Below are 23,616 nucleotides of genomic sequence, written 5' to 3'. Positions count from 1 at the left end.
TCCTCAATGCCATCGGAGGAATCCTGGAACATATTCCAGTCTGTGCTAGCAAAACAGTCCTGCAGCTTAGCATCTGCTTCATCTGACCACTTTTTTATTGATCTAGTCACTGGTGCTTCCTGCTTTAATTTGTGCTTGTAAGCAGGAATCAGGAGGATAGAATTATGGTCAGATTTGCCAAATGGAGGGCGAGGGAGAGCTTTGTATGCATCTCTGTGTGTAGAGTATAGGTGGTCCAGAGTTCTTTTTCCTCTGGTTGCACATTTAACATGCTGATAGAAATTTGGTCAAACGGATGCAAGTTTCCCTGCACACACAGTCTGTGCCTGTATTTAGTTGTCATGCTAGTGAAGGCCGAGAAAGACTCACATTAACAGCGCGATTTGCCAAGGCAGGATACTCTGAGCGCAGCCTAATCCAGAAATCTGGCAGTGGCTTCTGATTAAATTAAATTTTCACAGAACCGCTTGTTGCAATTTCGATGAGTCTCTCTTGTTCAGATATCGGTAAGTGGACTGGAGGCTGGACATGATAGGGATAACGAATCCAGTTGTTTGTGTCATCCATTTCAGGAAAGTACCTGCGTAATTGCGCACCAAACTCACCCAGGTGCTTCGCTTTATCACATTTGACATTGTCCGTAAGATTGAGTTCATTTGCACACAAAAAATCATACAATGATGGAAAGACCTGTGTGTTGTCCTTGTTAATGCAGACAGAGAAGAGCTCCAACTTCTTAATCATAGCCTAAATTTTGTCCCGCACATTGAATATAGTTGCGGAGAGTCCCTGTAATCCTAGATTCAGATCATTCAGGCGAGAAAAAACATCACCCAGATTGGACAGTTGTGTGAGAAACTTGTCAGCATGCAAGCGGTCAGACAAGTGAAAATTATGGTCAGTAAAGCAAACTTTAAGCTCGTCTCTCAATAAAAAAAAAAAGTGTCATTACTTTCCCCCTTGATAATCAGCGCACTTCTGTATGTTGTAAAAGCGTTACATTGTCGCTGCCCATATCATTGTATAGTGCAGAAAATACACGAGGGTTCAGGGTCCTTCCTTTAACAAAGTTAACCATTTTCACTGTAGTGTCCAAAATGTCTTTCTAGCTGTCAGACATTCCCTTGGCAGCAAGAGCCTCTCGGTGGATGCTGCAGTGTACCCAAGTGGCGTCGGGAGCAACTGCTTGCATGTGCGTTACAACTCCACTATCTCTCCCTGTCATGGCTTTTGCACCATCAGTACAGACACCAACACATCTTTACCACCAAAGTCCATTTGATGTTACAAAGCTGTCCAGTACTTTAAAAATATCCTCTCCTGTTGTCCTGATTTCCAGAAGAGGATGTCTTCTTTAATTGAACCCCCATAAATCTAACGGATACAGTGGGGGAAAAAAGTATTTGATCCCCTGCTGATTTTGTACGTTTGCCCACTTACAAAGAAATGATCAGTCTATAATTTTAATGGTAGGTTTATATGAACAGTGAGACAGAATAACAACAAAAAAAATCCAGGGATTAAGGCCTGGAGACTAGTTAGGCCACTCCAGTACCTTAATGTGTTTCTTCTTGAGCCACTCCTTTGTTGCCTTGGCCGTGTGTTTTGGGTCATTGTCATGCTGGAATACCCATCCACGACCCATTTTCAATGCCCTGGCTGAGGGAAGGAGGTTCTCTTGGGGTCATAGGCAGCATTCCTCCTCCTCCAAACACGGCGAGTTGAGTTGATGCCAAAGAGCTCCATTTTGGTCTCATCTGACCACAACACTTTCACCCAGTTGTCCTCTGAGTCATTCAGATGTTCATTGGCAAACTTCAGATGGGCATGTATATGTATTCTTGAGCAGGGGGACCTTGCGGGCGCTGCAGGATTTCAGTCCTTCATAGCGTAGTGTGTTACCAATTGTTTTCTTGGTGACATGGTCCCAGCTGCCTTGAGATCATTGACAAGATCCTCCCGTGTAGTTCTGGGCTGATTCCTCACCGTTCTCATGATCATTGCAACTCCATGAGGTGAGATCTTGCATGGAGCCCCAGGCTGAGGGAGATTGACAGTTCTTTTGTGTTTCTTCCATTTGGAAATAATCACGCCAAATGTTGTCACCTTCTCACCAAGCTGCTTGGCGATGGTCTTGTAGCCCATTCCAGCCTTGTGTAGGTCTACAATCTTGTCCCTGACATCCTTGGAGAGGTCTTTGGTCTTGGCCATGGTGGAGAGTTTGGAATCTGATTGATTGATTGCTTCTGTGGACAGGTGTCTTTTATACAGGTAACAAGCTGCGGTTAAGAGCACTCTCTTTAAGAGTGTGCTCCTAATCTCATCTTGTTACATGTATAAAAGACACCTGGGAGCCAGAAATCTTTCTAATTGAGAGGGGGTCAAATACTTATTTCCCTCATTGTTGTTGAAGTAGAAGTCCTGGGAGTGCATTCTGACGAAGAACAGCAAAGGTAATCCAATTTTTCTTATAGTAAATCTGAGTAGGCCGTCATTGTAAATAAGAATGTGTTCTTAATCTGACTTGCCTAGTTAAATAAAGGTGTAAAAAAATAAAAATCGGCAAATCGGTGGCCAAAAATACCGATTACCGATTGTTATGAAAACTTGAAATCGGCCCTAATTAATCGGTCGACCTCTAGTCTCTGTTCCACTCTATCCACAGCGACTGATGGACAAGACTCTGTCCAGGACTCTATATTTAATGTTCCACTCCATCCATAGTGACTGATGGAGAAGACTGTCCAGGACTCTATATTTAATGTTCCACTCCATCCACAGCGACTGATGGACAAGACTCTGTTCAGGACTCTATATTTAATGTTCCACTCCATCCATAGTGACTGATGGAGAAGACTGTCCAGGACTCTATATTTAATGTTCCACTCCATCCACAGCGACTGATGGACAAGACTCTGTTCAGGACTCTATATTTAATGTTCCACTCCATCCACAGAGAATGTATACATAAAAACGGAGGTACTCTGTATTCAATTCAAGTATTGAGATTGTAAAAAAACAACATACAAAGGTATTTTTATTAGGTTTTATTGAAGTTGTCATTAACAAAAACACATTCTCAGTCAAGAACATAAAGAACATAGCTTCTTCTTTAGCTCATGTTTTTTCAGGCCCCCTGATTGGGTAAAACTCTTTCCACAATGGGAGCATTTGAAAGGCTTCTCTCCAGTGTGCATTCTCTTATGTCTTTTCAGTTTTGCTGATTGGGAAAAACTCTTTCCACAATGGGAGCATTGGTAGGGCATTTCTCCTGTGTGCATTCTCTCATGTCTTTTCAGGCTCACTAGATGGGTAAAACTCTTTCCACAATGGGAGCATTGGAAAGGCTTTTCTCCTGTGTGTGTCCTCTCATGCTCCTTCATGTTTGCAGACGACCTAAAACTCCTTCCACAATGGGAACAGTGATAAGGCTTCTCTCCAGAGTGTACTCTCTCATGTCTTTTCAGGGACCTTAACTGGGTAAAACTCTTACCACATTGAGAACATTGGTAAGGCTTTTCTCCTGTGTGTATTCTCTCATGTCTTTTCAGGTTAACTAACACAGTAAAACTCTTTTCACATTGGGAACATTGGTAAGGCTTTTCTCCAGTGTGTATTCTCTCATGCCTTTTCAGGTTAGTTAACACGGTAAAACTCTTTCCACACTGAGAACATTGGAAAGGCTTTTCTCCTGTGTGTGTCCTCTCATGCTCTTTTAGATTCCGTAACTTAGTAAAACTCTTTCCACACTGGGAGCAGTGGTGTCGTCTCACTGGTTTGGACGTCTCTGGGTCTGGTTCCCCTGAAGGACTCTTCCTGCTGTCAGAGTGAGTGTCTGGTCGCTCTCCTGCTAAAGACAAAAAATAGTATTTCATTAACTACTAATCAGAGACCAGAATGAAACCAGAACATGATAAAACTGTCTTCCTGTGAGGTTTAATCCAGAAATGTATCCTCATTTAAAGAAAAACTTGGTGGCTGCTATAATAATAATAATGTAGAGTTTCAAATCTAATCTTGCTTTCATGGAATGTCATGTTTACAGGCTGAGCAGAGCTCTATAATAATAGATAATGTCATGTTTTAAGGCTGAGCAGAGCTCTATAATAATAGATAATGTCATGTCTTTAGGCTGAGCAGAGCTCTATAATAATAGATCATGTCATGTTACAGGCTGATCAGAGCTCTATAATAATAGATAATGTCATGTTTATAGGCTGAGCAGAGCTCTATAATAATAGATAAGGTCATGTTTTTAGGCTGAGCAGAGCTCTATAATAATAGATTATGTCATGTTTTTAGGCTGAGCAGAGCTCTATAATAATAATGTCATGTTTTTAGGCTGAGCAGAGCTCTATAATAATAATGTCATGTTTTTAGGCTGAGCAGAGCTCTATAATAATAGATAATGTCATGGTTAAAGGCTGAGCAGAGCTCTATAATAATAGATAATGTCATGTCTTTAGGCTGAGCAGAGCTCTATAATAATAGATAATGTCATGGTTACAGGCTGTGCAGAGCTCTATAATAATAGATAATGGCATGTCTTTAGGCTGAGCAGAGCTCTATAATAATAGATAATGTCATGTTTACAGGCTGAGCAGAGCTCTATAATAATAGATAATGTCATGTCTTTAGGCTGAGCAGAGCGCTATAATAATAAATAATGAGGACTACAGTATTTTGATCAATGTCATTGGATGCATTGACCCATTGTTAACGGCCCTCTGTTTGATGGTGTACACTATCTGACAGTGTAGCTTTAACCATTTCTACAGTACAGAACAACATATTCAAGTATATAACTTCAGTAAAACCACACAATAGTTTAACAACTGCATAGTTTTTACTTCTGTTTTTGAGACGGTACTCACTGGTGTTAATTATATCTCCAATCTCTTCGTCCTCCTCCCATGTGACAGTAATCTCCCCCTCCTCCTTCACTTCAAAGACGGCATCCTCCTCTTTCACTCTGAAAATGTCTTCTTCTTTCACTGTGACAGTCAATTCCTCCTCTTTCACTCCCAAAGCGGCACCGTCTTGTTTCTCTTCCTCCACGGTAACTTCCACCTCCTCTTTTACTCTGAAAGCTTCTTCCTCCCTTTTCACTCCAACAGCTTCACCCTCTACTTCTTGTTTAACTGTAACAGCCTCACCCTCTACTTCTTGTTTAACTGTAACAGCCTCATCCTCTACTTCTTGTTTAACTGTGATAGCCTCCTCTTTCACGGGGGCTTCTTTCTCCGTCCAGCAGACCTCCGCTTCTTTAGCAGGTGGGGGTCTGCTCATGGTCGAGGATGTTAGCGAGGTAACGTTAGCTAGCAATCATACATTAGCAATCATTCATTAGGCTACTGCTAATTGAACCATCCATCAAGATGACTAACAAAAACATAAATATATAAATTAAGGGTAACTAGATACGACGTAAATGTGCTTTAAACTAACTGAAACGTCTAAAGCGCTTTAATGTAACGGTTTTATGCAGGCTACCGAGGTGGTTGAATCAGTAGCCATGTTGTTGAAGAAGCGTCCCGTCCGGTCCCGTCCACTAGATTATACGTCACATTTACAACATCTCATTAAAGGCGGATATCGCCATCTGCTAACTGGAGTTGGTAACGCAGTTGATGAACATTTTTTATTTTCATTTTATTCATTAAATAATATTTTATATAAAGACATAAAGGAAACTGTGTTGAATGATTAGTTCAGAATTTTCACGAGTGATAATTTAAAACATACTTTAAGGCAATTTCTTATAGATTCATTTTATTTTTACTCAGATAAAAATATAAAAGTCATCACATTTTCATGCACCTTTAGCTTGATGACTACTACACAAATTAAGCAATTGAAACAACTTAAATTCAAGAGTTCGCAAGGTATATATATATATACTGCTCAAAAAAATAAAGGGAACACTAAAATAACACATCCTAGATCTGAATGAAAGAAATAATCTTATTAAATACTTTTATCTTTACATAGTTGAATGTGCTGACAACAAAATCACACAAAAATAATCAATGGAAATCCAATTTATCAACCCATGGAGGTCTGGATTTGGAGTCACACTCAAAATTAAAGTGGAAAACCACAATACAGGCTGATCCAACTTTGATGTAATGTCCTTAAAACAAGTCAAAATGAGGCTCAGTAGTGTGTGTGGCCTCCACGCCAACTCCTGGACAGTCTGTGGTGCAACGTGGCGTTGGTGGATGGAGCGAGACATGATGTCCCAGATGTGCTCAATTGGATTCAGGTCTGGGGAACAGGCGGGCCAGTCCATAGCATCAATGCCTTCCTCTTGCAGGAACTGCTGACACACTCCAGCCACATGAGGTCTAGCATTGTCTTGCATTAGGAGGAACCCAGGGCCAACCGCACCAGCATATGGTCTCACAAGGGGTCTGAGGATCTCATCTCGGTACCTAATGGCAGTCAGGCTACCTCTGGCGAGCACATGGAGGGCTGTGCGGCCCCCCAAAGAAATGCCACCCCACACCATGACTGACCCACCGCCAAACCGGTCATGCTAGAGGATGTTGCAGGCTGCAGAACGTTCTCCACGGCGTCTCCAGACTGTCACATGTGCTCAGTGTGAACCTGCTTTCATATGTGAAGAGCACAGGGCGCCAGTGGCGAATTTGCCAATCTTGGTGTTCTCTGGCAAATGCCAAACGTCCTGCACAGTGTTGGGCTGTAAGCACAACCCCCACCTGTGGACGTCGGGCCCTCATACCACCCTCATGGAGTCTGTTTCTGACCGTTTGAGCAGACACATGCACATTTGTGGCCTGCTGAAGGTCATTTTGCAGGGCTCTGGCAGTGCTCCTCCTGCTCCTCCTTGCACAAAGGCGGAGGTAGCGGTCCTGCTGCTGGGTTGTTGCCCTCCTACGGCCTCCTCCACGTCTCCTGATGTACTGGCCTGTCTCCTGGTAGCGCCTCCATGCTCTGAACACTACGCTGACAGACACAGCAAACCTTCTTGCCACAGCTCGCATTGATGTGCGATCCTGGATGAGCTGCACTACCTGAGCCACTTGTGTGGGTTGTAGACTCCGTCTCATGTTACCACTAGAGTGAAAGCACCGCCAGCATTCAAAAGTGACCAAAACATCAGCCAGGAAGCATAGGAACTGAGAAGTGGTCTGTGGTTACCACCTGCAGAACCACTCCTTTATTGGGGGTGTCTTGCTAATTGCCTATCATTTCCACCTGTTGTCTATTCCATTTGCACAACAGCATGTGAAATGTATTGTCAATCAGTGTTGCTTCCTAACTGGACAGTTTGATTTCACAGAAGTGTGATTGACTTGGAGTTACATTGTGTTGTTTAAGTGTTCCCTTTATTTTTTTGAGCAGTGAGTGCCTTAAAGTATGTTTTAAATTATCACTCGTGAAAATTCTGAACTAATCATTCAACACAGTTTCCTTTATGTCTTTATATAAAATATTATTTAATGAATAAAATGAAAATAAAAAATGTTCATCAACTGCGTTACCAACTCCAGTTAGCAGATGGCGATATCCGTCAGTACATTCAACTATGTAAAGAAAAAAGTATTTAATAAGATTATTTCTTTCATTCAGATCTAGGATGTGTTATTTTAGTGTTCCCTTTATTTTTTTGAGCAGTGTACTTGTATCCAATCAAAGTTCATCATCAAAACAAAATACACATTTTAAATGTTAATCTTAAACTTTTGCACAACAAAGAGATGTTGCAGAGCGTAGGTCCTGGATTACCCAAATCAAATTTTATTTGTCACATGCGCCGAATACAACAGGTGTAGTAGACCTTACAGTGAAATGCTTACTTACAAGCCCAAGGGACCACCAGCCTGCTAATTAACCAATAATCTGACAAATCATATTTTACCAAAGGACACACAGAGTGACAGACATTCGGATATCGAATGTAACAAATTAATGATTGTGTAGTTATGCCTTTCACTATGTTCTGTGTAATGAATTTCAGATACTTCCCAGCAATGATAAATATGTGGTTATTACCATGTCAAATGTGGTACCTATGGAACCCCAAGGAAATTTCATGAACATTGAAATAGGTTTTATGACTGCACAAAGAAGGTACAGAAAGTTATGGATATAATTATTTATGAACAGAATCTTACTCAAGGGCTGTGTTTACACAGAATTCAAAATTAAAAAAAATCCACAAATTTTGATTCTTTTGACCACTCAGATCAGCGCTGAAAAAAAGATCTGATGTGATTGGTCATAAGACCAATTAGTGGAAAATAGATCAGGGCCTTGTAAAATTCAACCAACCACACCTTCTTTCACACTTGGACTGAAGTGGGAATGACTGACCTGAAGCTCGACGAATCAGAGGTCAAGTACACTGACAGTTACTGCCCCCCCTATATAATACTTTTGACTGACATTATTCATTTGTCTTCAGAAACTGTCTACGTCCCAACGGGTCAAGATCCACAAACGCTCTTTTATTATCAGTCAGCAAGCGGCAAATGTGATGAACAGCGTCTGGCATGAACAAAGACACAAATTCTCAGTCAAAAACATAAGTCGGAACACAGCCTCGCTATTCTCTCATGTGATTTCAGGTCCTCTGACTGGGAAAATGTCTTTCCACAATGAGAGCAGTGGTATGTCTTCTCCTGAGTCTTTGTGTGTTTTAATTCATGCTCTTTCAGGGTACCTAACTGGGTAAATCTCTTTTCACATTGGGAGCATTGGTAGGGCTTTTCTCCTGTATGTATTCTCTCATGCGTTTTTAGGGCCCCTAACTGGTTAAAACTCTTTCCGCACTGGGAGCATTGGTAGGGCTTCTCACCAGTGTGTGTTCTCTTATGTTCTTTCAGGTGCCCTAGCTGGGTAAATCTCTTTCCACAGTCTGAGCAGTGGTAAGGCTTCACTCCAGAGTGTATTCTCTCATGTATTTTCCTGTCCCATAACCGGGTAAAACTCTTTCCACACTGGGAGCAGTGGTGTTGTCTTGCTGGTTTGGGCGTCTCTGGGTCTGGTTCCCCTGAAGGTCTCTTCCTGCCGTCAGAGTGAGTGTCTGGTCTCTCTTCTGCCAAAGACAAACAGAGTATTTGGTTAAACAGAGACATTAATAAAACCTCCACTTGATCAAACTGTCTTCCGATGAGGTTTAATCCCAACTAGACTTTGGCGGTATACCATATACAGTGCCTTCTTATTTTGTTGCATTACAACCTGTAATTTAAATAGATTTTTGTTTGGATTTCATGTAATGGACATACACAAAATAGTCCAAATTGTTGAAGTGAAATGAAAAACAAATAACTTGTTTCAAAAAATTGTTCAAATTATATTTAAAAAAGAAAAAACTGAAAAGTGGTGCGTGCATATGTATTCATGCTATGAAGCCCCTAAATAAGATATGGTGTAATAAATTACATTCAGAGAGAAAGGGAGAGAGAGAGATAGAGGTTGTCTAGACAGACTGTTTTAACAGAGAGAAAGGGAGAGAGAGAGAGAGGTTGTCTAGACAGACTGTTTTAACAGAGAGAAAGGGAGAGAGAGAGAGCGAGAAAGGGAGAGAGAGAGTGAGAAAGGGAGAAAGAGAGAGGCAAACAGAGAGAAAGGGAGAGAGAGGGAGGGGTTGTCCAGACTGTTTTATCAGAGAGAGAGGGAAGACAGTGAGAAAGGGAGAGCGAGGGAAAGGTTGTCTAGACTGTTTTAACAGAGAGAAAGGGAGAGAGAGAGAGAGAGATGTTGTCTAGACTGTTTTAACAGAAAGAAAGGGAGAGAGGGAGGGGTTGTCTAGACTTAACAGAGATAAAGGGAGAGAGAGAGAGAGAGAGAGAGAGAGAGAGAGAGAGAGAGAGAGAGGCAGAGGTTGTCTAAACTCAGACTGTTTTAACACTCTTGTTTTGACCACCAGACAACAGAAAGACTAAGAAAACAGCTATGAGCTGAACATAACAGTATGTCAGTGGAAGAGAGGACAGTAACAGGAGACACTATGAGCTGAACATAACAGTATGACAGTGGAAGGGAGGACAGTAACAGGAGACACTATGAGCTGAACATAACAGTATGACAGTGGAAGAGAGGACAGTAACAGGAGACACTATGAGCTGAACATAACAGTATGACAGTGGAAGGGAGGACAGTAACAGGAGACACTATGAGCTGAACATAACAGTATGACAGTGGAAGGGAGGACAGTAACAGGAGACACTATGAGCTGAACATAACAGTGGAAGAGAGGACAGTAACAGGAGACACTATGAGCTGAACATAACAGTATGTCAGTGGAAGAGAGGACAGTAACAGGAGACACTATGAGCTGAACATAACAGTATGTCAGTGGAAGAGAGGACAGTAACAGGAGACACTATGAGCTGAACATAACAGTATGTCAGTGGAAGAGAGGACAGTAACAGGAGACACTATGAGCTGAACATAACAGTATGTCAGTAGAAGAGAGGACAGTAACAGGAGACACTATGAGCTGAACATAACAGTATGTCAGTGGAAGGGAGGACAGTAACAGGAGACACTATGAGCTGAACATAACAGTATGTCAGTGGAAGAGAGGACAGTAACAGGAGACACTATGAGCTGAACATAACAGTATGACAGTGGAAGGGAGGACAGTAACAGGAGACACTATGAGCTGAACATAACAGTGGAAGAGAGGACAGTAACAGGAGACACTATGAGCTGAACATAACAGTATGTCAGTGGAAGAGAGGACAGTAACAGGAGACACTATGAGCTGAACATAACAGTATGTCAGTAGAAGAGAGGACAGTAACAGGAGACACTATGAGCTGAACATAACAGTATGTCAGTAGAAGAGAGGACAGTAACAGGAGACACTATGAGCTGAACATAACAGTATGTCAGTGGAAGAGAGGACAGTAACAGGAGACACTATGAGCTGAACATAACAGTATGTCAGTGGAAGAGAGGACAGTAACAGGAGACACTATGAGCTGAACATAACAGTATGTCAGTGGAAGAGAGGACAGTAACAGGAGACACTATGAGTTGAACATAACAGTATGTCAGTGGAAGAGAGGACAGTAACAGGAGACACTATGAGCTGAACATAACAGTATGTCAGTAGAAGAGAGGACAGTAACAGGAGACACTATGAGCTGAACATAACAGTATGTCAGTGGAAGAGAGGACAGTAACAGGAGACACTATGAGCTGAACATAACAGTATGTCAGTGGAAGAGAGGACAGTAACAGGAGACACTATGAGCTGAACATAACAGTATGTCAGTGGAAGGGAGGACAGTAACAGGAGACACTATGAGCTGAACATAACAGTATGTCAGTGGAAGAGAGGACAGTAACAGGAGACACTATGAGCTGAACATAACAGTATGTCAGTGGAAGAGAGGACAGTAACAGGAGACACTATGAGCTGAACATAACAGTATGACAGTGGAAGGGAGGACAGTAACAGGAGACACTATGAGCTGAACATAACAGTATGTCAGTAGAAGAGAGGACAGTAACAGGAGACACTATGAGCTGAACATAACAGTATGTCAGTGGAAGGGAGGACAGTAGCAGGAGACACTATGAGCTGAACATAACAGTATGTCAGTGGAAGAGAGGACAGTAACAGGAGACACTATGAGCTGAACATAACAGTATGTCAGTGGAAGGGAGGACAGTAACAGGAGACACTATGAGCTGAACATAACAGTATGCCAGTGGAAGGGAGGACAGTAACAGGAGACACTATGAGCTGAACATAACAGTATGTCAGTGGAAGAGAGGACAGTAACAGGAGACACTATGAGCTGAACATAACAGTATGTCAGTGGAAGAGAGGACAGTAACAGGAGACACTATGAGCTGAACATAACAGTATGACAGTGGAAGGGAGGACAGTAACAGGAGACACTATGAGCTGAACATAACAGTATGTCAGTGGAAGAGAGGACAGTAACAGGAGACACTATGAGCTGAACATAACAGTGGAAGAGAGGACAGTAACAGGAGACACTATGAGCTGAACATAACAGAAAAATATATCCTAAATGCGAGCATTTCGCTACACCCGCAAAAAGAAAATCTGCTAAACACAAAATCTGATCCATTGTTTACGTTCCATTTCATTACACATACATTTTACATTTTTACGTTTTAGTCATTTAGCAGACGCTCTTATCCAGAGCGACTTACAGTAGTGAATGCATACATTTCATACAATTTCATACATTTTTTTCTGTGCTGGCCCCCCGTGGGAATCGAACCCACAACCCTGGCGTTGCAAACACCATAAGAGTCATATGATCATGACTCGGTTCCATTCCATTACACATAAGAGTCATATGATCATGACTCGGTTCCATTCCATTACACATAAGAGTCATATGATCATGACTCAGTTCCATTCCATTACACATAAGAGTCATTTGATCATGACTCAGTTCCATTCCATTACACATAAGAGTCATTGGACTCTTACTGTCGGCTGCAGTGTACAGCAAGTGGAGGCTGCTGATGGGAGGACGGCTCATAGTAATGGCTGGAATGGAGTCAAATGGAACGGCATCAAACACATCAAAGACGTGGTTTCCATGTGGTTGATACCACTCCATGGACTCCATTCCAGCCATTGCAATGAGTCGTCCTCCCATCAGCAACCTCCACTGGTGTACAGTAATTTTGAATTTGTGAAATTATTTTTGATGTGATATGACAAAAGAGAGATTTAGGTTTCTAGAACCGTACCGCAATTGGAATGGATTTACAATTGGAATCAAAATAAATACGGGAGTATTTGGCTTTTTGGCTTCCAAAGCCAATTCCCCCTTCAAACAGAACATGTTAGGTCCTTGGTCTAAGGAGTGACGTTAGACTCCTGTAGTCCAATATCGGGCTAGGAGGGAAGCATTTGATCCATCGTTAACCATTTTTTGGTGCACCCCCCAGTCTTTATAGCTTTAACAATTCTTACAGTACAGAATACAATTATTTGAGTGTAGAACTTCAGTAGAATAGCCCTCTAAAACCAAACTTTGGTTCAACAACTGCATAGTTTATGCCCCTGTTTTTAAGACAGTACTCACTAGTGTTAATCAGATCTCCAGTCTCCCCCTTCTCTTCATCATCATCCTCCCCCTCATCTTTCACTCTCAAAGCTTCTTCCTCCTCTTTCATTCCAAAAATGTCCTCTTCTTCCTTCACTAAAACATCCTCTTCCACCCTGAAACCTTCTTCCTCCTCTTTCACTGTGACAGTCATGTCCTTCTCCTCTTCTTCCACCCTGAAACCTTCTTCCTCCTCTTTCACTGTGACAGTCATGTCCTTCTCCTCTTCTTCCACCCTGAAACCTTCTTCCTCCTCTTTCACTGTGACAGTCATGTCCTTCTCCTCTTCCTTCACCCTGAAACCTTCTCTCTCCTCTTTCACTGTGATAGTCATGTCCTTCTTCTCCTCTTTCACCCTGAAACCTTCTTCCTCTCCTTTCATTGTGACAGTCATGTCCTTCTCCTCTTCTTTCACCCTGAAACCTTCTTCCTCTCCTTTCATTGTGACAGTAATCTCCTCCTTCAATCTAAAAACGGCGTCCTCTTCTTTCACTGTAACATACATCGCCTCATTTACTCCAAAACCTTCTTCTTCTTTCACTGTGATAGCCTTCTCTTCTTTCATTCTGAACGCTTCTTATTCCTCCTCTTCCTCTATCACGACAATGTTCTGGCCATGAGCTTCTTCTTTAGCAGGGTGGGAGTAATTCAGTGAGCTCAAGTCCTGAGATGTTAGTTAATTCGCATTATCGACTAGCCTAGTGCTAGGCTATTTTAACCAGCTAGCTGACTAACAGCGTCAGTATGAAATGGAGTAACTTTATACGCAGACAACGTGTTTAAAACACTTATGTCTATACACACATAATGGTCCAAAGAGCTCCAATGTTTTGATTTTATGTTGCTAGCGAGCTACGGATGTGGTTGAATCAGTAACCGTGTTGTTGTTATCCGGTCCCGTCCACTGGATGATACGTCACGCCTGAAGCTTCACATGAAAGACGCACATCGCCATCTGCTGACTGGAGTGTGTAACGCAGTTTAGGAAAAGTATTCACGACATTGTTTAATCTGGCCAATAATGTCACAAGTCATTTCAAAACAACTAGATGACATGTGTTCTCTGCTTCCAGAGCTGTAAGAAGTAAGTGAAGAGAACACATATCATCTAGTAGAGAGAACACACGTCATCTAGTAGAGAGAACACATGTCATCTAGTAGAGAGAACACACGTAATCTAGTAGAGAACACACGTCATCTAGTAGAGAGAACACATGTCATCTAGTAGAGAGAACACATGTCATCTAGTAGAGAGAACACATGTCATCTAGTAGAGAGAACACATGTCATCTAGATGAGAGAACACACGTCATCTAGTAGAGAGAACACATGTCATCTAGTAGAGAGAACACACGTCATCTAGTAGAGAGAACACATGTCATCTAGTAGAGAGAACACATGTCATCTAGTAGAGAGAACACATGTCATCTAGATGAGAGAACACATGTCGTCTAGATGAGAGAACACATGGCATCTAGTAGAGAGAACACATGACATCTAGTAGAGAGAACACATGTCGTCTAGTAGAGAGAACACATGTCATCTAGTAGAGAGAACACATGACATCTAGTAGAGAGAACACATGTCATCTAGTAGAGAGAACACATGTCGTCTAGATGAGAGAACACATGGCATCTAGTAGAGAGAACACATGACATCTAGTAGAGAGAACACATGACATCTAGTAGAGAGAACACATGACATCTAGTAGAGAGAACACACGTCATCTAGTAGAGAGAACACATGACATCTAGTAGAGAGAACACATGACATCTAGTAGAGAGAACACATGTCGTCTAGTTGTTTTATTTACACATAGTATAGCTCTATACTTTGCTCAATCCAACCTGACTGGTACAAATCACATTTTATTGGTCAGATGCGCCGAACACAACAGTAGACTTTACCGTGAAATGCTTACTTAAGAGCTCACCCCCCCAAAAAGGAAATAGTAACAATAAAATAACAATAGTAAGGCTATATAAAAGGAGAACCAGAACAAAGTCAATATTCAGGAGTATGAGACAATAATGAGGCTATATAAAAAGAGTACCAGAACTGAGTCAATGTGCAGGGGTAGGAGGTAATAATGAGGCTATATACACTGCTCAAAAAAATAAAGGGAACGCTTAAACAACACAATGTAACTCCAAGTCAATCACACTTCTGTGAAATCAAACTGTCCACTTAGGAAGCAACACTGATTGACAATAAATTTCACATGCTGTTGTGCAAATGGAATAGACAACAGGTGGAAATTATAGGCAATTAGCAAGACACCCCCAATAAAGGAGTGGTTCTGCAGGTGGGGACCACAGACCACTTCTCAGTTCCTATGCTTCCTGGCTAATGTTTTGGTCACTTTTGAATGCTGGCGGTGCTTTCACTCTAGTGGTAGCATGAGACGGAGTCTACAACTCACACAAGTGGCTCAGGTAGTGCAGCTCATCCAGGATGGCACATCAATGCGAGCTGTGGCAAGATGGTTAGCTGTGTCTGTCAGCGTAGTGTCCAGAGCATGGAGGCGCTACCAGGAGACAGGCCAGTACATCAGGAGACGTGGAGGAGGCCGTAGGAGGGCAACAACCCAGCAGCAGGACCGCTACCTCCGCCTTTGTGCAAGGAAGAGCAGGAGAAGCACTGCCAGAGCCCTGCAATATGACCTCCAGCAGGCCACAAATGTGCATGTGTCTGCTCAAACGGTCAGAAACAGACTCCATGAGGGTGGTATGAGGGCCCGACGTCCACAGGTGGGGGTTGTGCTTACAGCCCAACACCGTGCAGGACGTTTGGCATTTGCCAGAGAACACCAAGATTGGCAAATTCGCCACTGGCGCCCTGTGCTCTTCACAGATGAAAGCAGGTTCACACTGAGCACGTGACAGACGTGACAGAGTCTGGAGACGCCGTGGAGAACGTTCTGCAGCCTGCAACATCCTCCAGCATGACCGGTTTGGCGGTGGGTCAGTCATGGTGTGGGGTGGGGTGGCATTTCTTTGGGGGGCCGCACAGCCCTCCATGTGCTCGCCAGAGGTAGCCTGACTGCCATTAGGTACCGAGATGAGATCCTCAGACCCCTTGTGAGACCATATGCTGGTGCGGTTGGCCCTGGGTTCCTCCTAATGCAAGACAATGCTAGACCTCATGTGGCTGGAGTGTGTCAGCAGTTCCTGCAAGAGGAAGGCATTGATGCTATGGACTGGCCCACCCGTTCCCCAGACCTGAATCCAATTGAGCACATCTGGGACATCATGTCTCGCTCCATCCACCAACGCCACGTTGCACCACAGACTGTCCAGGAGTTGGCGGATGCTTTAGTCCAGGTCTGGGAGGAGATCCCTCAGGAGACCATCCGCCACCTCATCAGGAGCATGCCCAGGCGTTGTAGGGAGGTCATACAGGCACGTGGAGGCCACACACACTACTGAGCCTCATTTTGACTTGTTTTAAGGACATTACATCACAGTTGGATCAGCCTGTATTGTGGTTTTCCACTTTAATTTTGAGTGTGACTCCAAATCCAGACCTCCATGGGTTGGTAAATTGGATTTCCATTGATTATTTTTGTGTGATTTTGTTGTCAGCACATTCAACTATGTAAAGAAAAATGTATTTAATAAGATTATTTATTTCATTCAGATCTAGGATGTGTTGTTTAAGTGTTCCCTTTATTTTTTTGAGCAGTATACAAGGAGGACCAGAATTGAGTCAATATGCAGGGGTACGAGGTAATAATGAGGCTATATACAAGGAGTACCAGAACTGAGTCAATGTGCAGGGGTACGAGGTGACAGTCTGTGGGTAGAGTCTAGTCAGTCTGTGGATAGAGTCTAGTCAGTCTGTGGGTAGAGTCTAGTCAGTGTGTGGGTAGGGTCTAGTGAGTGTGTGGGTAGAGTCAGTGTGTGGGTAGAGTCTAGTCAGTGTGTGGGTAGAGTCTAGTCAGTTTGTGGGTAGAGTCTAGTCTAGTCCGTGTGTGGGTAGAGTCTAGTCAGTTTGTGGGTAGAGCATAGTCTAGTCAGTGTGTGGGTAGAGTCTAGTCAGTGTGTGGGTAGAGTCTAGTGAGTGTGTGGATAGAGTCTAGTCTAGTCAGTGTGTGGGTAGAGTCTAGTCTAGTCAGTGTTTGGGTAGAGTCTAGTTGGTGTGTGGGTAGAGTCTAGTCTAGTCAGTCTATGGGTAGAGTCTAGTCAGTGTGTGGGTAGAGTCTAGTAAGTGTGTGGGTAGAGTATAGTCTAGTCAGTGTGTGTGTAGAGTCTAGTCTAGTCAGTGTGTGGGTAGAGTCTAGTCTACTCAGTGTGTGGGTAGAGTCTAGTCAGTGTGTGGGTAGAGTCTAGTCAGTGTGTGGGTAGAGTCTAGTCTAGTCAGTGTGTGAGTAGAGTCTAGTCAGTGTGTGGGTAGAGTCTAGTCAGTCTGTGGGTAGAGTCTAGTAAGTGTGTGGGTAGAGTCTAGTCAGTCTGTGGGTAGAGTCTAGTCAGTCTGTGGGTAGAGTCTAGTCAGTGTGTGGGTAGAGTCCAGTCAGTGTGTGGGTAGAGTCTAGTCTAGTCAGTGTGTGGGTAGAGTCTTGTCTAGTCAGTGTGTGGGTAGTCTAGTAAGTGTGTGGGTAGAGTCTAGTCTAGTCTAGTCAGTGTGTGGGTAGAGTCTAGTCAGTGTGTGGGTAGTGTCTAGTCAGTGTGCGGGTAGAGTCCAGTCAGTGTGTGGGTAGAGTCCAGTCAGTGTGGGTAGAGTCTAGTCTAGTCAGTGTGTGGGTAGAGTCTAGTCAGTGTTTGGCTAGAGTCTAGTCTAGTCAGTGTGTGGGTAAAGTCTAGTCAGTGTGTGTGTAGAGTCTTGTCAGTGTGTGGGTAGAGTCTAGTGAGTGTGTGGGTAGAGTCTATTCAGTGTGGGGGTAGAGTATAGTCTAGTCAGTGTGTGGGTAGAGTCTAGTCTAGTCAGTGTGTGGGTAGAGTCTAGTCAGTGTGTGGGTAGAGTCTAGTCTAGTCAGTATGTGGGTAGAGTCTAGTCCCAATTTGTAAGTCGCTCTGGATAAGAGCGTCTGCTAAATGACTTAAATGTAAATGTAAATGTAGTCTAGTCAGTGTGTGGGTAGAGTCTAGTCAGTGTGTGGGTAGAGTCTAGTCAGTGTGTGGGTAGAGTCCAGTCAGTGTGTGGGTAGAGTCTAGTCATTGTGTGGGTAGAGTCTAGTCAGTGTGTGGGTAGAGTCTAGTCAGTGTGTGGGTAGAGTCCAGTCAGTGTGTGGGTAGAGTCTAGTCATTGTGTGGGTAGAGTCTAGTCAGTGTGTGGGTAGAGTCTAGTCTAGTCAGTGTGTGGGTAGAGTCTAGCCAGTGTGTGGGTAGAGTCTAGTCAGTGTGTGGGTAGAGTCTAGTCAGTGTGTGGGTAGAGTCTAGTCAGTCTGTGGGTAGAGTCTAGTCAGTGTGTGGGTAGAGTCCAGTCAGTGTGTGGGTAGAGTCCAGTCAGTGTGTGGGTAGAGTCTAGTCTAGTCAGTGTGTGGGTAGAGTCTTGTCTAGTCAGTGTGTGGGTAGAGTCTAGTCAGTGTGTGGGTAGTCTAGTCTAGTCAGTGTGTGGGTAGAGTCTAGTCAGTGTGTGGGTAGAGCATACTCTAGTCAGTGTGTGGGTAGAGTCTAGTCTAGTCCGTGTGTGGGTAGAGTCTAGTCAGTTTGTGGGTAGAGCATAGTCTAGTCAGTGTGTGGGTAGAGTCTAGTCAGTGTGTGGGTAGAGTCTAGTGAGTGTGTGGATAGAGTCTAGTCTAGTCAGTGTGTGGGTAGAGTCTAGTCTAGTCAGTGTTTGGGTAGAGTCTAGTTGGTGTGTGGGTAGAGTCTAGTCTAGTCAGTCTATGGGTAGAGTCTAGTCAGTGTGTGGGTAGAGTCTAGTAAGTGTGTGGGTAGAGTATAGTCTAGTCAGTGTGTGTGTAGAGTCTAGTCTAGTCAGTGTGTGGGTAGAGTCTAGTCTACTCAGTGTGTGGGTAGAGTCTAGTCAGTGTGTGGGTAGAGTCTAGTCAGTGTGTGGGTAGAGTCTAGTCTAGTCAGTGTGTGAGTAGAGTCTAGTCAGTGTGTGGGTAGAGTCTAGTCAGTCTGTGGGTAGAGTCTAGTAAGTGTGTGGGTAGAGTCTAGTCAGTCTGTGGGTAGAGTCTAGTCAGTCTGTGGGTAGAGTCTAGTCAGTGTGTGGGTAGAGTCCAGTCAGTGTGTGGGTAGAGTCTAGTCTAGTCAGTGTGTGGGTAGAGTCTTGTCTAGTCAGTGTGTGGGTAGTCTAGTAAGTGTGTGGGTAGAGTCTAGTCTAGTCTAGTCAGTGTGTGGGTAGAGTCTAGTCAGTGTGTGGGTAGTGTCTAGTCAGTGTGCGGGTAGAGTCCAGTCAGTGTGTGGGTAGAGTCCAGTCAGTGTGGGTAGAGTCTAGTCTAGTCAGTGTGTGGGTAGAGTCTAGTCAGTGTTTGGCTAGAGTCTAGTCTAGTCAGTGTGTGGGTAAAGTCTAGTCAGTGTGTGTGTAGAGTCTTGTCAGTGTGTGGGTAGAGTCTAGTGAGTGTGTGGGTAGAGTCTATTCAGTGTGGGGGTAGAGTATAGTCTAGTCAGTGTGTGGGTAGAGTCTAGTCTAGTCAGTGTGTGGGTAGAGTATAGTCTAGTCAGTGTGTCGGTAGAGTATAGTCTAGTCAGTGTGTGGGTAGAGTCTAGTCAGTGTGTGGGTAGAGTCTAGTCTAGTCAGTATGTGGGTAGAGTCTAGTCCCAATTTGTAAGTCGCTCTGGATAAGAGCGTCTGCTAAATGACTTAAATGTAAATGTAAATGTAGTCTAGTCAGTGTGTGGGTAGAGTCTAGTCAGTGTGTGGGTAGAGTCTAGTCAGTGTGTGGGTAGAGTCCAGTCAGTGTGTGGGTAGAGTCTAGTCATTGTGTGGGTAGAGTCTAGTCAGTGTGTGGGTAGAGTCTAGTCTAGTCAGTGTGTGGGTAGAGTCTAGCCAGTGTGTGGGTAGAGTCTAGTCAGTGTGTGGGTAGAGTCTAGTCAGTGTGTGGGTAGAGTCTAGTCAGTCTGTGGGTAGAGTCTAGTCAGTGTGTGGGTAGAGTCCAGTCAGTGTGTGGGTAGAGTCCAGTCAGTGTGTGGGTAGAGTCTAGTCTAGTCAGTGTGTGGGTAGAGTCTTGTCTAGTCAGTGTGTGGGTAGAGTCTAGTCAGTGTGTGGGTAGTCTAGTCTAGTCAGTGTGTGGGTAGAGTCTAGTCAGTGTGTGGGTAGAGCATACTCTAGTCAGTGTGTGGGTAGAGTCTAGTCAGTGTGTGGGTAGAGTCTAGTCTAGTCAGTGTGTGGGTAGAGTCTAGTCAGTGTGTGGGTAGAGCATAGTCTAGTCAGTGTGTGGGTAGAGCATTGTCTAGTCAGTGTGTGGGTAGAGTCTAGTCAGTGTGTGGGTAGAGTCCAGTCAGTGTGTGGGTAGAGTCTAGTCAGTGTGTGGGTAGAGTCCAGTCAGTGTGTGGGTAGAGTCCAGTCAGTGTGTAGGTAGAGTCTAGTCTAGTCAGTGTATGGGTAAAGTCTAGTCAGTGTGTGTGTAGAGTCTTGTCAGTGTGTGGGTAGAATCCAGTCAGTGTTTGGGTTGAGTCTAGTCAGTGTGTTGGTTGAGTCTAGTCTAGTCATTGTGTGGGTAGAGTCTAGTCAGTGTGTGGGTAGAGTCTAGTCTAGTCAGTGTGTGGCTAGAGTCTAGTCTATTCAGTGTGTGGGGAGAGTCTGGTCCATGTGTGGGTAGAGTATAGTCAGTGTGTGGGTAGAGTCTTGCCAGTGTGTGGGTAGAGTCTAGTCAGTGTGTGGGTAGAGTCTAGTCAGTGTGTGGGTAGAGTCTAGCCAGGGTGTGGGTAGAGTCTAGTCAGTGTGTGGGTAGAGTCTAGTCTAGTAAGTGTGTGGGTAGAGTCTAGTGAGTGTGTGGGTAGAGTCTAGTCTAGTAAGTGTGTGGGTAGAGTCTAGTCTAGTAAGTGTGTGGGTAGAGTCTAGTGAGTGTGTGGGTAGAGTCTAGTCAGTGTGTGGGTAGAGTCTAGTCTAGTCAGTCTGTGGGTAGAGTCTAGTGAGTGAGTGGGTAGAGTCTAGTCTAGAGAGTGTGTTGGTTGAGTCCAGTCAGTGTGTGGGTAGAGTCTAGTCAGTGTGTGGGTAGAGTCTAGTCAGTGTGTGGGTAGAGTCTAGTGAGTGTGTGGGTAGAGTCTAGTCTAGTGAGTGTGTCGTAAGAGTCCAGTGAGTGTGTGGGTAGAGTCTAGTGAGTATGTGGCTATAGTCTAGTCTTGTGAGTGTGTGTTTAGAGTCTAGTGAGTGTTTGGGTAGAGTCTAGCGAGTGAGTGTGTGGGTAGAAGCTAATGAGTGTGTGGGTAGAGTCACTGCAAGAGAATCAATGCAATAAAATAAGGTAAAAAATGTAGAAAAAAGGGGGTCAATGTAGATAGTCCGGGTGGCCATTTGATTAACCGTTCAGCAGTCTTATGGGTTGGGGGGGTAGAAGCTGTTCAGAAGCATTTTGGTCCCAGACTTGGTGCTCCAGTACCGCTTGCCGTACGGTAACAGAGAGAACGGTCTATGACTTGGCGTAGCTGGAGTCTTCGACAATTTTGAGGGCCTTTCTTGGACACCGCCTGGAGGTCCTGGATGGGAGTTCAGCCCCAGTGATTAATTCTCTGTAGCAATTTTGTCGTTGGATGCTGAGCAGTTGCCGTACCAGGCGGTGATGCAGCCAGTCAAGATGCTCTCAATGGTGCAGATGTAGAACTTTTTGAGGATCTGATGGACCCATGCCAAGTCTTTTCAGCCTCCTGGGGGGGAATAGGTGTTGTCGTGCCATCTTCATGACTGTGTTGGTGTGTTTGGACCATGATGTGGGTAGAGTCCAGTGAGTGTGTGGGTAGAGTCCAGTGAGTGTGTGGACACCGAGGAACTTGAAGCTCTCGACCCTCTCCACTACAGCCCTGTCGATGTGAATAGGGGCGTGTTCGACTCTCCGTTTCCTGTAGTCCATGATCAACTCCTTTGTCTTGCCCACATTGAGGGAGAGGCCGTTGTCCTTGCACCACACTGCCAGCTCTCTGAGAGGTTGAAAATGTCTGAGTATGCCTCTGGTAATCCGGTTCTGCGGCATTGTGAATGTTAACCTGTTTTAAAGGTTTTACTCCAGGGTTTCCCAAACTCAGTCCTTGGGTCCCCAAGGGGTGCACGTTTTGTTTTTGCCCTAGCACTCCACAGTTGATTCAAATAATCAACTAATCATCAAGCTTTAATAATTTGAATCAGCTGTGTAGTGTTAAGGGCAAAAACCAAAACGTGCACCCCTTGTGATCCAGAGGACCAAGTTTTGGAAATGCTGTCTTACTCACATCGGCTACGGAGAGTGTGATCATACAGTCGTCCGGAACAGCTGGTGCTCTAACTTATGGTTTAGTGTTGCTTGCCTCGAAGCAAGCATAGAAGGCATTTATCTCGTCTGGTAGGCAATCGTCTCTGGGCAGCTCTCGTCTGGGTTTCCTTTTGTAATGCCTGATACATTCAACAGCAGGAGTTGGTTAGCTAACTTGCCCAAAAATATATATACACTATTTACCAAAGGTATGTGGACACCTGCTCGTCGAACAACTCATTCCAAAATCATGTGCATTAATATGGAGTTGATCCCCCCTTTGCTGCTATAACAGCCTCCACTGGAAAGGCTTTCCACTAGATGTTAGAGCATTGCTTCAGGGACTTGCTTCCATTCAGCCAAAAGAGCATTAGGGAGGTCTGGCACGGATGTTGGGCGATTAGGCCTGGCTCGCAGTCGTCGTTCCAATTCATCCCAAAGGTGTTTGATGGGGTTGAGGTCAGGGCTCTGTGAAGGTCAGTCAAGTTCTTCCACACCGATCTCAAAAAAACAATTTCTGTATGGACCTCGCTTTGTGCACGGGGGAATTGTCATGCTGAAAAAAAAGGGCCTTCCCCAAACTGTTGCCACGAAGTTGGAAAAACAACCCATGAAAATGATTCCTCCTCCACCAAACTTTACAGTTGGCACTATGTATTTGGGCAGGTAGTGTTCTCCTGGCATCCGCCAAACCCAGATTCGTCCGTCAGAATGCCAGATGGTGAAGTGTGATTCATCACTCCAGAGTCCAATGGCTACATGCTTTACCTCACTGCAGCTGACGCTTGGCATTGCACATCTTACAGTGAGTGCATTCAGATAGTACATTTTACATTTTAGTCATTTAGCAGACGCTCTTATCCAGAACGACTTACAGTAGTGAATGCATACATTTCATACATTTTTTTCCGTACTGGCCCCCCTGGGAATCGAACCCACAACCCTGGCGTTGCAAATGCCATGCTCTACCAACTGAGCCACACAGTCCCCTTGATTTCTTCCACATTTTGTTACGTTACAGCCTTATTCCAAAATTGATTAAATTGTTTTTTCCCCTCATCAATCTAGACACAATACCCCATAATGACAAAGCAAAAACTGTTTTATAGAGATGAAAATGTATTACAAATAAAAAACTTAAATATTACATTTACATTATCACCAGTCTGGAGAGTTGTGGCCACTTGGAGACACCAGGTAGACCTC

At 44.0% G+C, this 23,616-nt stretch overlaps 2 protein-coding genes across 3 annotated transcripts; both read right to left on the bottom strand.

The window, feature by feature from the left end:
* Positions 1 to 3,045: 3,045 nt before the first annotated feature.
* Positions 3,046 to 5,536, bottom strand: LOC106595237 (uncharacterized). Of its 2 annotated transcripts, none has more exons than XM_014186619.3 (2): positions 4,875 to 5,536; positions 3,046 to 3,850 (listed from the first exon to the last, which is right to left on the bottom strand). In XM_014186619.3, exons 1-2 carry the CDS (start codon positions 5,287 to 5,289, stop codon positions 3,084 to 3,086), a joined length of 1,182 nt encoding a protein of 393 aa, XP_014042094.1. In that variant the 5' UTR covers positions 5,290 to 5,536; the 3' UTR covers positions 3,046 to 3,083. The 2 variants fall into 2 exon arrangements, with proteins under 2 accessions (XP_014042094.1, XP_014042100.1); XM_014186625.3 differs by having other exon boundaries at positions 3,046 to 3,847.
* A 2,205-nt stretch (positions 5,537 to 7,741) lies between these two features.
* LOC106595148 (uncharacterized) lies at positions 7,742 to 13,974 on the bottom strand. Its single transcript, XM_014186523.3, has 2 exons — positions 13,062 to 13,974; positions 7,742 to 9,064 (listed from the first exon to the last, which is right to left on the bottom strand). Exons 1-2 carry the CDS (start codon positions 13,645 to 13,647, stop codon positions 8,544 to 8,546), a joined length of 1,107 nt encoding a protein of 368 aa, XP_014041998.3. The 5' UTR covers positions 13,648 to 13,974; the 3' UTR covers positions 7,742 to 8,543.
* Positions 13,975 to 23,616: the final 9,642 nt, after the last annotated feature.

The sequence above is a fragment of the Salmo salar genome, chromosome 02 (assembly GCF_965601325.2).
Source record: "Salmo salar chromosome 02, fSalSal1, whole genome shotgun sequence".
Classification (NCBI taxonomy): Eukaryota; Metazoa; Chordata; class Actinopteri; order Salmoniformes; family Salmonidae; genus Salmo; species Salmo salar.
The sequence above is the reverse complement of the archived record's forward strand: the minus strand, read 5'-3'. Positions and strand labels throughout refer to the sequence as shown.